This window comes from Acinonyx jubatus, chromosome B3 (assembly GCF_027475565.1).
Source record: "Acinonyx jubatus isolate Ajub_Pintada_27869175 chromosome B3, VMU_Ajub_asm_v1.0, whole genome shotgun sequence".
In the NCBI taxonomy this organism is placed as follows: domain Eukaryota; kingdom Metazoa; phylum Chordata; class Mammalia; order Carnivora; family Felidae; genus Acinonyx; species Acinonyx jubatus.
This window is the reverse complement of record NC_069386.1, coordinates 70,426,533-70,441,997: the sequence shown is the minus strand read 5'-3', so window position 1 is coordinate 70,441,997 and position 15,465 is coordinate 70,426,533. Positions and strand designations below refer to the sequence as shown.

At 52.8% G+C, this 15,465-nt stretch overlaps 1 protein-coding gene across 6 annotated transcripts; it reads left to right on the top strand.

Annotated features, from left to right (window-relative positions):
* The first annotated feature begins 137 nt into the window (after positions 1-137).
* NDRG2 (NDRG family member 2) lies at positions 138-10,143 on the top strand. Of its 6 annotated transcripts, none has more exons than XM_015068229.3 (17): positions 138-201; positions 3,026-3,092; positions 3,789-3,869; positions 4,204-4,245; positions 4,650-4,755; positions 4,970-5,090; positions 5,267-5,329; positions 6,293-6,353; positions 6,569-6,655; positions 6,854-6,910; positions 7,084-7,187; positions 7,853-7,897; positions 8,181-8,232; positions 8,488-8,535; positions 8,775-8,810; positions 9,205-9,256; positions 9,529-10,143. In XM_015068229.3, exons 3-17 carry the CDS (start codon positions 3,795-3,797, stop codon positions 9,693-9,695), a joined length of 1,116 nt encoding a protein of 371 aa, XP_014923715.1. In that variant the 5' UTR covers positions 138-201; positions 3,026-3,092; positions 3,789-3,794; the 3' UTR covers positions 9,696-10,143. The 6 variants fall into 6 exon arrangements, with proteins under 6 accessions (XP_014923715.1, XP_026921148.1, XP_026921149.1 ...); XM_027065347.2 differs by lacking the exon at positions 138-201 and adding an exon at positions 1,335-1,416; XM_027065348.2 differs by lacking the exon at positions 138-201 and adding an exon at positions 1,980-2,070.
* The last annotated feature ends 5,322 nt before the right edge of the window (positions 10,144-15,465 follow it).

The window sequence follows — 15,465 nt, the reverse complement described above, 5'->3', positions numbered from 1 at the left end:
CCACCTCCTGCCCGCCCCACGCCCCTGCGTAGGCCCCTTATCAGGTTCCCCCTGAGTCATCCTGACCCAGAGACGAATTTAGATGCTGGAACCTCCAGGTCCTTCCCTCCCCCACTCCAAGTAAGACTACTTTATACACATCAGAGAACACTGCAGGCGCAAGCTCTAGGCATTCTTTCTTCCCCAGCTCCTGGGGGGCTGGTAAGACCTCTCTCCTGCCCTACACAGCTCTGTCTATGATCCTAAGGCCAGCAAGCTTTTCCTTGTCCAGGAGAGTGTTAAACTGGCGTCCAGAGGGGAGAGGGGACTAGGCAAGCTGCCAGGGTGCCCAGCCTCTGGGCCAGTTTCTGAGGGAAACAGTTATGAAGAGGGTGGGGGGAGGGAAATGAGGAAAACTTCGATGTTCCAAATTGGGAGAAGGTTCGGGGGTCCTTTAGATATGAGGTTGTTGAGACCCGGGGTTTGATCCTGACCAGTTCTCCTACTCTGGGTCACCTCCTCCCTCTTGGCCCCTCCTTCTTTCCAATAGACCCTGCCAAGTGGGGATGAAAGGGGCATTGATGTTCCTTGGATGGGAGGGGGTTGTGGGTGGTGAGGGGGGTGGGGGGTGGTTCCCAGGCAGGAGGGGGGAGGGCAATTTGGGGGTCTTGGGGGGGGCAGCTTGTGCTGGTGTTGCGGTTGGCAGCTCCACTTCCATTGGCCATTGTTCTCAACTGGCCTGCCGCCCAGCCCCCGAAATGGTAACTCAGGAACCAGGCTGAAGGAAGATGGGGTGGGAACCCTGGTGGGGTGGGGGTGGGGGCGCTGGAAGGGTGCAGGTGGGGAGGAATTCAATCTGGTTTCCTTTTGTCTAAGACAACTTAGGAACCCCTCGGCCACCCAACTATCCCATTCCAGGTGGCCTTCCTCTAGGGGCACAGGGAGGGTGCATCTAGGGTGGGGGTCGGATAGGGCTAGTGAGCAGTCTAAGACCGCAAACCCATCCCAGGCCCCGAAAGCGACACGCAGCAGTCTCTGAGAAAACACCGCCTGGGCACTGAGATACAGCCGGGCCGGGCCTGTCTCACCCTCCTCCTCTGGGCCGGACTAGGAGGGGTTACCGCCGAAGCCACAGGGTCTCTTGGGTTCCAGCCCGGGACACAGCGTCCTCCCCAAGCCCCTACTCCACCCCCGCAGAGTTAACTCCGCCCCCACGCCTGTTTACCCTAGAGTCAGAGCCCCTGGGGGTCCCTGGCCCCTCCTCCGTCCCCCCTTGGGGCCTTGACCCGGGAGTCCCCGTTGGCCATCCTCGCCCCCCCCTCCTGCGATCTCCCTCTATTTATAGCGGCCCCCCGCATTCCCCGCCCCCCCTCCCCGCCTTGTTTTCCAACTTCTCAGCAGCCGAGAGCTGGCGTCGGGACGCAGCACAGAGAGGAGGTACCAGGACCCTGGGCACCCCGAAGTTGAAACTCCTGCGCCCTCGACGACCCCCACCCCCACCCGTCGGTGCTAGCACACCTGCCCCTCGGGCGAGACCCTCGCCTCCTCTGCGGCGATCCCCGCCCACCTCCTCCTTCCTTAACCTAGCTCTGTGTTTACGGGCAAGCGGAGTCAAAATCGTGGGGTGTCAGCACCCTGGGTTCGTTTCCCCCCCTACCCGTCCTCATACTGGGTCTGGGGGCGAAGGAAGGAACCACAGTGCGATAGGCAGATCCAGGTCACGGGTGGGGGCGGTGTGGAGGGCAGGCGTGAGGATCCCCTGCAGGACTAAGGGATCCCCGCACACCCCACAACCGCTGGGTTGCGGGGGGGATGTCGTGGGGAGCGCGAGCAGAACGCGGAAGCACCCAGCAGTTTGCTTCCTTTAGGGTACCCCTTGGGTCCCCAGCCCAGCCCCTCCCTGAGCGGCAGACAGCCTGGGGCGGGATAAAGGGGGGGGCGTGTTTACTGGGGGTCTGGGGCGGATCTGCAGGGAGCTGTCGGCCCGTGGGCGGGCTGGGGCGGGCCGGGGGCGGGTCTGTGGGGAGCCCGAGCCGGGCGGGCCGGAGAGTCAAAGGCAAGTGAAGGTGGAAGCGGCCGCGGCGGCAGCAGGTAGGGGGAGGGGCGGGCGAGGGGCCGCAGGGCCTGGATGGCGCCAGTCGGGCCGGTGGGCGGTTTGATCCCTATCCCTCGGAGCCGACCGCTCGGGGGAAGGGGCCCGCAAGGAGGGGGCGCTGCGCTGCGGCGCACAAAGGCGGAGGCTCCGCGAGCGGCAGGGCGTGTTTGGGGCGTGCGCGAGGTTGTGTCCAGGGTCCCGGGCGCTCCGCGCCAGCCGCGCTAGGGTGTCGGTCCCCACGCGGGCGAGCAGCGTAGGTGCGGACGGGTGCAGGTCCGGGTTACTCCCATCCTTCCTACCCATCCCTTGCCAGCTGGCGCTTGGCCCTTGCGGGTCGTCGGGGCGGGAGGGGCGGGGGGGGGTGCTGGGAGGAGACTGTGGGGCCGCCCTCCCTTCCCTTCTCCGCTCGGGGCACCCACACCGAGACTGGGTGGAGGAGAGACTCGAAGGCACGAGGCTTTTTAAATTTCCTTTTTAAACGTGTAAGTATGAAACAGTCATGCTTAGCTACCCTCATCTCACTTGAGAGCTGTCAAAAATCTTGAGGATCCCCTAGTCCCCACTTGTAGTTTGCAAATAGGAAATTGAAGCCAAGAGAAGTAACTGAGTGGGCCAAGGTCACACCCTCAGCTACAGAGCCGGGACTAGAATCCAGAGGTTCCGACACAAGCCACGCTCTTTCCTCCACATCAGCACTTCCTTCTCTCCTCCCCCAGCCTGGGCTGATACCTGCTCTCCGTGTTGCCCCGCAGGCCCCTTCAGCCTGTATTGATTCTAGCTGAAGCCTAGAGAAGACATGTTCATTGGACTCAGGGGTACAGATTAGGGAGGGTTAGTGACCTGGGGAGGGTGGGTGACCCAGGTAGTCCAGATCTTGGCTGAGGCTTTCTGTCCCTAAAAGACCCAGGGTCTGTCTCCCGTGTCATTCACCTCATTGCCTTGTTTTCTCAGACCCCTGAGCCAGGAGGGGAGAGAACCCTGACCCCTGACCCCACTGCATCCAGCCAATAGGAGCCCAGTAAGTGACCCCACCCCCCAGGCTGCACAGGTGTTCTGCTCCTCACCAGCCCCACTAATGTTGAATGTATGCTAATTTATTCACAATGGGGAGGGAGGGAGAGTCTTGGAAGGAAGGGAAGCATTGGGTCAGTTGGATACAGATGTCCCTTGTTCTTCTTTTCTTTTTTTCTCTCTCACCCTCTTGGTCTTGGTACGTGGGTCATTTTTAACCCCTTTCCCTTTGAGCTGCTGACCTTGATGTTTAGTTGAAGGTCACAGTTAATTATGAACTCTCACTACTCTGTTCCTTAGTATCATTGGCGTACCCAGTCACTGAGCCATGAGTTTCATCCCTACCTACTCTGGGAGTGTGGGGTGGCCCCTAAATATAGCATGGGAAACCGGAGCAACACTCCTGCCCCACCCTGGTATTTCTATGCATGACAGGAGAGGGGGGTCTGGAGGTGTGGGTGTTGAGGGGTAGCCAGAGGGATGGCGAGTCTGAAGAGAAGTGGTATCCTGAGTCCTCTGCCACTAGCCTGCCTTTCCAGCAGTCTGGACATGGAGCTGGGGGCGAGAAAGGCTTGATGTGTGCTCCCTCTCCTAGGGCCCTCTGCACCCTACACTGTCCTGGGCTGAGAGAGGGAGCCAGGTGTATGAGATGTGCAGGGGTGGAGGCAACCTCCCCAGTTTTGGTGTTTCTTCATCCTACCAGGCCACCATGGCGGAGCTGCAGGAGGTGCAGATCACAGAGGAGAAGCCGCTGTTGCCAGGGCAGACGCCCGAGGTGGCCAAGGTCAATAGAGACCCTCCGACTCCCAGACCCGAAGTCCAGGCCTGCGGGCATCCCCCTCGCCTCCTGCCTTCCCAAATCCATGATCTCTTTCTAACCCACACCCCTGTTTTCTCCACCTGTACCCATGTCTCTCCCCCATACACCACAATGGGAGTCAGGCCTTTGTCCTGTCACTGCACTAACCTTCATCCTCTCCATGTCTCTTTTTGTCATCTCTTTCTGTCTTTCGTCTCGGTTGGTCTCTTTGCCTTTCTTTATCTGTGCCTGTCTCTCCATCTATGACTCTACATGGCTGTGTGTGTCTGCGTGTGTCTGTCCGTGTGTGTCTCTCCAGGAGGCTGAGTTAGCTGCCGGAATCCTCCTGGACCAGGGACAGGTAACAGCTTGGGAGTAGTCCCAGGGTGGGAGGAGGGGTTCTCCTGTCTCCCAGTAGGGAGAGGACTGCTACCTGGCTCTTTCTCCCCTCTCTGCTCCCTTTCATTCCAGTCCTTTCCCTTTCCCATCTCTCCCTTTCCTTCCTTCTTCCTCCTCCTCAGAGTTCCTTGGTGCTCTCCCAACTTTTAGGATTCTTTTCCACCCTCTGAATCATCTTCCACTGTTTTATTTACCTGAACCAAAGTCTTGCTGATCCTATTTCTAAATCTTTGTTCCTGTCTCCTCACTTTGCCCCTCCCATACCTCAACTCCCCGACTTTTGACTTTGACTTTTGTGGGCGTCCTTCTCTTGCCTCTTTTTCCTCTCAGCCTGACTCCTCCTGATGGTGACCTGTTTTTCTGCAGACTCACTCTGTGGAGACACCTTATGGCTCTGTCACTTTTACTGTCTATGGCACCCCCAAACCCAAACGCCCAGCGATACTCACCTACCATGATGTGGGACTCAATTGTAAGGACCTCACCTTCCCCTCCCACCCCTTTCTGGGAAGAGGCTGGTGGGAAGGGTAAAACCCTAAGGGATGGGGAAGGGTCAGCACCCATGTGGCATGTGAAGGGGAGGTTCTGTCCTCTGACTATGGCATGAAAGAAAGAGGATGGGTTCTGACTTCAGGTTGCTTTTCCCTGGCTGATTCTACCATCGGGGTGATGGGGATTCTCTTTAGATAAATCTTGCTTCCAGCCGCTGTTTCAATTCGGAGATATGCAGGAAATCATTCAGAACTTCGTGCGAGTTCATGTGGATGCCCCTGGAATGGAAGAGGGGGCTCCTGTGTTCCCTTTGGGGTGAGAATTAGCTCCGTCCTTCCTCACTGGGCTGTGAGGCACAGGGGGTGTGGGGAAGAGTGGACTCAGGGGAGGAGGAAACAGTGGAGATTCCAGGAAAGGATGGATAGGACACCCTGAGGTGCGGGGCAGCGGGGACAGGTTGGCATTTTCCTTAACATTCTTCTTTTTCCCAGATATCAGTACCCATCTCTGGACCAGCTGGCAGATATGATCCCTTGCATCCTGCAGTACTTAAAGTGAGAAGCCTGGGTACCCCTCCAAACCGTAGTTCTCTGTCTGGCATAATGGTGCCCTTAGAACTCCTGTGTCCACCAGGGTTCCTAGATGGGTTGTGGGCTCTGTCCTAGATATATCCTTCCTCCTCCAGCCTCCACCTGACTGTTGAGAGGAAGGGGTAGGTTTGGAAATGGACTTGAATCAGCTGAGTAGCCCTAATGGATAGAGGCAGGAAAGGGAGGGGTTATGTGTGGCCCTGCCTTAGGCTGAGGAGGGGCTTCTTTGATTCAGAAGGTCGGAGGAAGTGGAGGGGTGACATAATCTCAAGGAGCCAGATGGACTTGTCTTTCCCTCCTACTTCCCCTCCTCCACATACACACACACACACCTGGTGATCTGGAGCCCTCACACCCTGAGTGTGAGGGAGAGAGGGAGAAGGAAGGGAAAGCCAGGTGAGCCTCTGTGGTATGTATGCTGAGTGCAGAGGACTCCCGGCTTGGCTTTTCCTGGGCACCCGGGCCATGGGCAGCTCCGGTTTGCCTTGTTGGCTCTGTTTCCCCCATTGTCCCTGTTGTTCACTGAAGTTTTTTTTTTGTTTTTTTTTTTTTAACATCTTGCTTCAAGTTCCCTTCTTCCCGGTTTCTCACGAGGAACCAGGAACTAAAACAGAACAAGTTGAACTAGCTCTTGAGAATTGAGAATGGACACAGAGCTATGTAGGAAAACAAGCGTCTGGTTGTTTGGGGGATGGGTGTTTCTTTTCAAGACCCTGGCTTCCCAAGAGAGCTGAAGATAGACTTCAGGGACCTACACTGACTACCAGTGTCAGTTGTTAGCTCCCTGGCGCCTTCCCTTTTAGCACCCCTCAAGGGAAGATGGTGTACTGTCCTTTGTGCATGTGGCCTTGGGAGAGAGGGTGAGGAGTTTGAAAAGCCAAAGTTTTGGACACCAGGGCCCATTAGACATGCATTTCTCTTTCACAGTTTTTCCACAATAATTGGAGTTGGTGTTGGAGCTGGGGCCTACATCCTGTCACGATATGCTGTAAGAAATAAAAACAAAAACAAAAACACAAAAGCAACCCAGACAAGGTTTAAGGCCCATGGCAGACTGATTAGGAGAGTGTGGTTTAATAGTATGTGTTTGTGGGGAGGGAGTGGGGGGCAGGCCCCATGGGCCCCTAAGACTGGCTGGAGCTCAGTGGGAAGGGATAAGGCCCTGCCCAGCCTCTGATTTCCCATCCTCCTGCTTCTCCTCAGCTTACTCACCCGGATACAGTCGAAGGTCTTGTCCTCATCAACATTGATCCCAATGCCAAGGGCTGGATGGATTGGGCAGCCCACAAGGTTTGGAGGAGCCTGTGGGTTGATGTCTGGTGGGGCGGGGCTTGCGTGGGTCCAGTTAGGCTCTACTAGCATAACTGCTTGGCCTGTGAATGTCAAGAAAGGGGAGTGGAGCAGGGAAGATATGTGTGTCACTTTGTAGCCTGGGTTTCTTCTCCTCATGGTATCCTGAGCTTGCTCACCTGCCCTTTTTCCTCATAGCTAACAGGCCTCACCTCTTCCATTCCGGAGATGATCCTTGGACATCTCTTCAGCCAAGTAAGTGGTTGTGGAAGCTGGAGGAAGTAGAGGGGACCTTGGGGTCTTGAATGCTTGGGGTGACTCCCTTAGCTGGGACGGGGTCTGGGGAGGGAGGAAAGCTTGGCTCTTCTCATCCAGTAACTGTTGACTTCTCTTCTCAATCCTGATTTTTTTCCTCTTCATTCCTTCAGGAGGAGTTGTCTGGAAATTCTGAGTTGATACAAAAGTACAGAAATATCATTACACATGCACCCAATCTGGACAACATTGAACTGTACTGGAATAGCTACAACAAGTGAGTGGGTGGTGTGTGTGCACACAGGTGAAGCAAATGTAGAAGCAGCAGCTGGGGGTCGTGGGGAGGTGCAGAGAAGGAGAGCGAAGTCTGGGATGTACACAGTGTGAGGAGGGCAGGATTTGGTGTGCAGCTGGGGCTGCTGTGGGCCAGACCCCGTGGAATGAATTATATGGAGCCGTCCCCCTTTCTCCTGTTTACTTCCCTTGGATTTTTGGATTCCCAGAAGTGAGATAGATGGTCTCTTGTCCATGTGCCCTTCCTCCCCCTTCACTGACCTCTGGCCAGAGACCTGGGGCACAAATGACCATAGGGATTGTGTTTGAGGCCTGCCTGCCACCTTGGTTCCCACTTTTTTTTTTAACTTTATTTATTTTGAGAGAGAAAGAGAGCGAGAGCAAGAGAGAATCCCAAGCAGGCTCTGCACTGTCAGTGCAGAGCCTGACGTGGGGCTTGAACTCATAAACTGTGACCTGGGCCAAAGTCAAGAGTCAGATGCTTAACCAACTGAGCAACCCAGATGCCCTTGTTTCTCACTTTTAATTATTAATATTTGACTGTAATTTCTGGGAGGAAGAGAGCTTCCTCAGGGAGGAGATGGCTTCCATCCGGATAGACAGCATTGCCTGCCTAACATTCCTGCTCCTCTTTGAACCCCTCTCTAGCCGCCGAGACCTGAACCTTGAGCGTGGAGGTGCTGTCACCCTCAAGTAAGACGTTAAGAGATAAAGCTTTGCCTCTCTCTCTGGATCTTCCCTAGGTGCTTATATTCTTTAGAAGGAGAGTCTTTTAACAGGGAGTTTTCTCATTACCTCCCACACTGTCCTATGAAGCAAATCTCACTGTCTAGGTCCATCCCCCTTTGAATTGTCTTGGTAGGGTCAGAAGACCGTCTCCTCTTTGGAGTCAAACATTGTCTAACTGCTCTTCTGGGAAAAGGCAGGTGACAGAGCACCAGGGCCTTACCCTCTTCTCCCGACACTATGCCTCTAGGTGCCCTGTGATGCTGGTGGTAGGAGACCAAGCACCCCATGAAGATGCAGTGGTCAGTAGGGAATTTTGGGGTGGGTGAGGGAGGGTTGGAGATCCAGGGTGGTGGTCAGAGGGGTATCTTGCCAAGAGGCCAGCTCTGTTTGGAACAGGGAGAGTGACTGTGGGGCATAAGAGGTTGATTCCTGGTAAGAAGGAAATGGGTACGAGGCTGATGGGAAAGAAACTGGGATCTGGGTCCTTGGGTCCCTTCGAAGGGAGGGGCCACAGGGAATATGACCTCATTCATTCAGCCTCCTGCTTACTCCAGGTGGAATGTAACTCAAAGCTGGACCCCACCCAGACCTCTTTTCTCAAGGTCAGTAACCCTACTCCATACCCCGCCTGACTCCTGGCCCCCTGTCCAGAGCCATAGATTCTCTCTAGATTTAGCTTCTAGGCCTTTCAGGTCCTGCATGGGAGCAAGTGGGGCGGATAAAGAAAGCAAACCCTGAGGGCCTGGAGTGGGGAGGCTAAGGAAAAGAGAACCTTTTCTATCTCTTGGCATGGCTCCGTTTATTTATGTCTTCTGGATGGTTGTCTCTATCTCCTGCACAGATGGCTGACTCTGGAGGCCAGCCCCAGCTGACTCAGGTGAGTACCCCTGCCGTCCATGGGATGGGATATTAGTGACTCTGAACCATACACTTTGTCGCTCATCCATTTGCCACTCATTCCACACCTAACCTGCCATGGCTTGGGGTTCCAGCTTGGCTTCTTTTTCTTTTTTAATGTTTATTTATTTATTTTGAGATAGAGAGAGTGAGAGAGTGAGATCGTGAGCAGCAGAGGGGCAGAGAGACAGGGAGAGAGACAGAATCCCAAGCACTAACAGTGTGGAGCCTGGCGTGGGGCTCGATCTCACGACCCTGGGATTATGACCTGAGCTGAAATCAAGTCAGATGCTCAATTGAGTCACCCAGACAACCCTCCAACTCAGCTTCTAACCTCACCTCACTGTCCCCCTCTCCTCTTCTTACTTCCACAGCCAGGCAAGCTGACCGAGGCCTTCAAGTACTTCCTGCAAGGCATGGGCTACAGTGAGTATGGGAGTCAGAAGCTATCATGAGAACAGTGATTGCTGCACAGGAGTGGGGAAGGGATGGGCACTGGGGGGGGTGGGGTGGGAGGGGGTGGGGGGAGGGAACCATTTCAGGCTAGTTCTGGAAGTTACCACCGTCTGCCAAATCATTGACCTCCCGCTCCAGCCCCATTTGTGACTCTCGGCTTACCCAAGCACCCTACTCTTGAGTTGCCAGCCTCTCTGTCTCACCTCCTTTATGCCTACCTGCTCATCCTTCTGTCTCCACAGTGGCCTCATCCTGCATGACTCGCCTGTCACGATCGCGCACAGCCTCCCTGACCAGCGCAGCATCCATTGACGGCAACCGGTCCCGCTCTCGCACCCTGTCCCAGAGCAGCGAGTCTGGAACTCTCCCTTCAGGGCCTCCAGGGCATACCATGGAGGTCTCCTGTTGAGTGACCTTTGTTGCCCTGGTGTAGGACCCAGCCCTCACCTCCCCCAGCACTAACCTGGGAGGTGCATAGGGCTAGGGCACTGGGCCAGAGTAAGGGAAGATGGGCAGATCATGTGGGGAGATGACCTTGATCTTTGATTGCTACCCTAACCTTGACCTCTAACCTGTGATTCCCCTCAGCTCCTGGGAGAGATGTCCCAATATCTCTTAGGGACCCAGACCCCTAAAGTATCCCTCTCCCTCATTGTGGTGTTAAGGTGGTGAGGGCACGTACCCCTCTCCCTAATCTAGGTGTCTGTTGATAAGGGACAAGAGGTTGTTGTAGTTGCCCATGTGCCTCCACCAGACTCTCCCTACTTATCCCATTGCAAGGGTGGGGGACTTGGGGCCAGGACTCCATTCACCAAATCTGATAGGGCTTCTCATGAACCCTTCAGATCTCTGACGGGTATGGACCTAACTGAATGTGTGTCAGGGGAGGCTTGCTGGTGGGTTAATGGTCCTCAGGATGGTATAGAAACACCCAGTGTATGAAATGGAAGTTGGAATGGGAGGTGGTGGGCAATGAGCAAGTATGAGGGAAGGATCGGAGCTGGGGCAATAGGAAGGGGCCTGGGGCCATTGGCTGCACTAACTTTGGTAGCTGTCTAGACAGTGTGTGTCTAGAGTGGGAGGGGGAGGGAGCTAAGCTGGGGCAGGGCTGCTTGGGGCTTGTCATAGGGGTGGGAAGGGCTATCTTAGGGCTCTGACCACACTGTGTTATGTGTGGAGGGTGCCCTCCTGTGTCCCACAATTTCTGCTGTAACAATAAACTGTAGAGGAACTGAGTGCCATTCTTCCTTGTCTGAGTATGCCCGCATCATGCCCCTGTTCATGACTTCCCCCTGCCCAACCACATTCTCTTCTCAGATATGGCATGGACACTTCACAGAATGTGACTACATGGTCACTGGCCCCTATTCCAATAGGATGGTATTGTCCTTGATATTGATAGTATTTTCAAGTTTTGGGAGAGAGGAGCTATGTAGGTTTTATGGGACTTATTATTAGTTAGTTGATGTCACCAACATCATGATCTGAAGCAGGAAGTACAGAATACTGGCTGAAGTGTCCAAGGACATCTTGTGACCACCTTCCTGCAGGATCCTCCCTAGAGGTCACCTAAATTCTATTTTATTTTATTTTACTTTTAATTTTTAAAACTTTATTTTGAGAGAGAGAGAGAACTTGTGCAGGGAAGGGGTACAGAGACAGGGAGAGAGAGAATCCCAAGCAGGCTCCACACTGTCAGTGTAGAGCCTGATACAGGGCTCAAACTCACAAACCATGAGGCCATGACCTGAGCCAAAATCAAGAATTGGACACTTGGCCAACTGAGTCACCCAGGTGCCCCTAGATTCCACTTTAGATGGTTCAATAGAATCAGTAGGCCAGGCCTCACGCAGTTACTACAGGGGTTGGGTTGGTCATAGTTGACCCCAATCTGAAGACTCCTTCAGGAGAGCAAGAACACAAAGGATTTCCTCTCAGGAATCCTACTCCCCCATGAATCCAAGAATTCAGGGAGTTTTAGACTGTGGTTCTCTGAGAAGCTTTTCAACAAGTATGAACAATACTCAGCAAAAGGACTTCAGATATTGTGGCTGTTGCAGGCTGATTCTTGGGCTCTTGGGGCACAAAAAGTAAAAAATGGGAAGGTACTTTTTTACAATGTTATTGTTAAGAGTGCAGTGGATGGAATATTACAAGGTCACTTGCCGGAGTACTTTCTAGAGTACTCCACACACAATTATGTGCTTTCCTCAATGAAACTGAGCTGAGGACTAATGTAGCTTGCTGTCTGGTGCTGACACACTGACATGGAAGGGAGGCATGGAATATGTTACTGACTCTTGAGCATTTCGTCACTCTCTCAGGACTGAGACTGCTATAAATGCGTGAGGCCAGGACTGGAGGGGGCTGGGGTCTCAGGTGACTCGCAGGGTTATAGAGCTAGCTGTTCATGGCAAGTGTGTTGGGTGACCTCATGCCAGGCAGGTAGCAAAGAGTGCTTTAATGCCACCCTAAAGAAATAGCACAATTGGAATCACTGGACTGACTAGCTCCTAGGTAAACAAAACGTGACAGAAAGGCAAAGAACTCCAACCAGCATCAGCCTTGCCTGGCAAAAGGTGCTACTGTGCATTATGGGAAGGAAGGCAGGTCTTCTCACACAGAGAACACCGTTAGCAAGGTAATCTTCAGAAGAGGGAGGATACCATGTGTACACGTGTGAATGTGTGTGTATGTATCTGTCACGCAGGTGGTGTGTGACATGGTGGTGACTGTGTGTCTCTCTCCTATAGATGTGTCAGCATGAGAAACCCAAGAGCTAGGAAGAGGGAGAGATGTTTTCTGCTGGGAGCAAGGGAGAGGGGGTTCGCTGTCCTTGTCTGACCTCTTCCCTTTGTTGGTCCTAGACATTCCAGGCTAGCCCATGGGGACGCAGTGCCCTCCTGTGGTTGGCATGGTTCTTCCTAACTCCCCCCCCCCCCCCCCCCCAGTCTCGGTTTCCCTCCCAAATCTCCCAGTGTTCTTTGTGATTCTATGCAGTAGCTACATAGGGAAGCCACGGTCTGTGGCTCCTGCCTGTTCTGAAGGTCAGAGCTCAGGAGAGGTGAGGTGACTTCACAGAAGGCTGAATCACAAACTCCCTACTTTTTGTCTCTGCTTCAGGCTTAGGACTCCTGTTTCTCTCTTCCTCTCATTCTCAAGGGATGTGTTTCCCTGACTTCAGGGATGGAAGTCCAAGATAGCTAAGAGAGGGTTTACTGGGAAAGAGAATAAAACTAGAAGACTACAGTGATGAGAATCTTGTGGGTCAGCTTGGAAAGTCTGGAACTCATGAAGAGATTTGAAAGAGTGAGTCTCTGAAAGTACACACAAAACTGATCCTACAGTAGGAGGGAGAGATGTGAAACTTCAGAGGGCACTCCTTTACAGAGTTAGGGCAATGCCAGAGTGGGAGACGCCACCTTTCTAGAGATTTTGGTACTAAATGGAAAGTGAGAATCAGTTCTCACTAGAGGCCAGGGGTGTGGTCAAGGTAAATGGTGCCCAGAGCAATTACGTTGTTTGCACCCTCTCTCCTTGCCAACATCAGAATTTCCCCCAAACTGGGTAAATAAATAGTAAAGGTAGAATGCATTCTATATTTGACATTCACTACATCTAAAGATAGTAATTCTGAACAAAATTGAAATTAAAAGGAAGTAGTCAGCAACTGGCCTCTTTAAGCATCCCTGCAGACTGGGGCCTGGGGGTGTACCACCTGTCTACACACCCCTTTTGCTTCACCTTTGCAAGTGGCCACGGGCTCCTCCCTCAGGTGCGGGGGCAGGGAACATGAGGGTGCCTGACCAGCTGGCGCACATACACTCACACATACCAACCCATTCTGATTCTGGCAACCATTCTTCGAACTCTAAAGCCGGGAGCAAGGGACCGTTTCCTATGGGCACTGTCTCCTGTGAGGGAGGCAAGACACTGGCAAAGGGGTGAAGTGGAACGGACTGTCTCACAGGAGTTAGCCTGGAGCTCTCTGGTTTTGTTCCTGGGGCATCTTGTTCACAGGTGCCCGTCTGTGGCTGACCTCCCATCCTGCCCCAGGATATTCACTAACCTCCATTCTCTTTGATGCTGTGCCCCATCTCCTCTCCTTTTCTTCACCGACTGTCAGCTTACAACTGTAAAAACCCAAGCCTTGGCCTGTATGCAAATGAAAGGTGGGGGAGCTCCCAAGGGTTACTTCAGGGAACCATTTATTGTTGCAAAAGTGGAAAGTTGGTTCTAGGTGGAAGGGCAGTTGGAGGTCTCATTCTTCCGGCTTTTTTTTTTTCCTGTTTAAATATATAAAAAATACATGTGTGGGGATGGAAAATAAGGGATGGGGAAAGGGCACAGGGGTTCAGGAGACTTGAAAACACTTCCACATAAATTCTTTGGTGACTATTGCAACTAGCTTCTTCTCTATCCTTTTCCCCAACCTGCATCTTTCCTCTATTTTTTAAAAACTCTCATGATTCTAAGGTTTTTCGGTTACAACCTGTCAAGGCTGGATGAAGTGTGTCAGAGTTTACTCCTGAATCTGGCTTCCAGTTGCCAGGGCTCAGCTATCTCTGCTCTCCCTCCTTCCCCATGGCTCTCTTACCTGTTCTCACTCCATCCTTCCTCACTGCAAGCTCATTTAAAGTCACTTTCATCTGCTCCTTTATAGCCCTCTCTGACTCCTCGCTGGGGATTCATAGCTTTTGGAAATGATCCGATTGTTCCTTTTTCTGATCCTGATGTTCTCTCTAGGGAGCCATTGTCGAGCTTTATTCCAGCTCTTGATATGATATGGTTCCAGCTCAAGATGGTTCCTGTCCTGGTTAGTAGGTCTTGGGAAAGGAAAGGCGATGGTCATGGAAGGAAAGAGAGTGCTGATGGCTGAAAGCACAGGTGGCTGAAAGGGAATGTAAGGGCTCCTGGGCTGGGAGGAGGCAAAACGTGCATGACTCACCCTTGCTTGAAATCTCCCAACCTCTGCTCATTTCCCTCAGATGCTGATAGCATCAGTGACCCAGAAACATATGAGGAGCCCAGGGTCCCATGTCCTCAAGTCTCCTTTCTGTAGTCCTGCAAATCCTTTCCACCTGAAGTAGCTACAATTGTGTCCCTCCCAATTCAGCCTTGAAAAGGCCTGGCAAGACCACTCAGGTTGAAAGTAGCAGACAGTCGATGGCATGTTGGATTTGAGCCTCCAGATTTATGTGCCTCACAAGACTGATATGCCTGCAATGCACCAACAGGCAATTTTGTCCTTTGGCTTCACTTTGGGCATGAGCAAAAAGAGACCCTGGCAGTAGATCACAGAGTAGAAGTGGAGTGAGGGTGGGAGGGTGCTCCTCTAGTGTCCTCCTGGTCGGATCCCTGCAAGCTGGTTGTGTCCCTCCTCTGAGGCCACAGCTCTTACTGGACGCCCCTTTCTCATTTCTGCTAACTGTTCCCTTCTCTTCAGCCGGGGTAGCAACTTTGTTTTTGCTCATCCCCCAGCGGACACTTGCACCACCAAGCACAGCAGTGTTCTTTCTCAGCCCCAGGGGATTGCACCATCCACTCCTTGCTCTGTCCAAACCCTGCCCACACCTTCCTATATACTCCCTTTATTAAACTTGCCTCAATTACCCATGTGCTCTCTGCTTTCTTCTGAGACCCTAACACATAGGATGGGGAGGTAAAGGGAAGGAAAGGGAAGGAAGAAGAGAATCTATATAGTTGAGTTTTTCTTAAAATCAGAGAAACATGGGTTGGAAGCCCACCTAGCTATGTGATCAGGTATTTAACTGTTCTGCATGTGTCTCCCTCAACTTACAGCGGGGATAATACCTACTTGGCAGGGTCAGGAAGGTGAGATCATACTTGTGAATGCAGTAGCACAGTGCCTGGCACATAGCAGGTGCTCTGTGTGGAGACTCTATTATTATTACTACATCTGAGGCTCTGTTCTGAGTACATATTACGTTACCTAATACTGATGGGAAAACAGAATAGGATGGTATTTCAGGGAAATGGTTTCTTGTATCAGACGTTTTTATTTAGTTGTACCTGAACCTTGCCTTCTCACTCATCCCTGGGTACGTAAGCTGGGCTTCTGAGGAGGTTTGTGTATCATAGTTTGTGGGGAGGGGAATGGGATGGACTGGAGACAACTCTGGCAAGAAGGAAACTCGGGAGACCTTGTCAATGTGAAG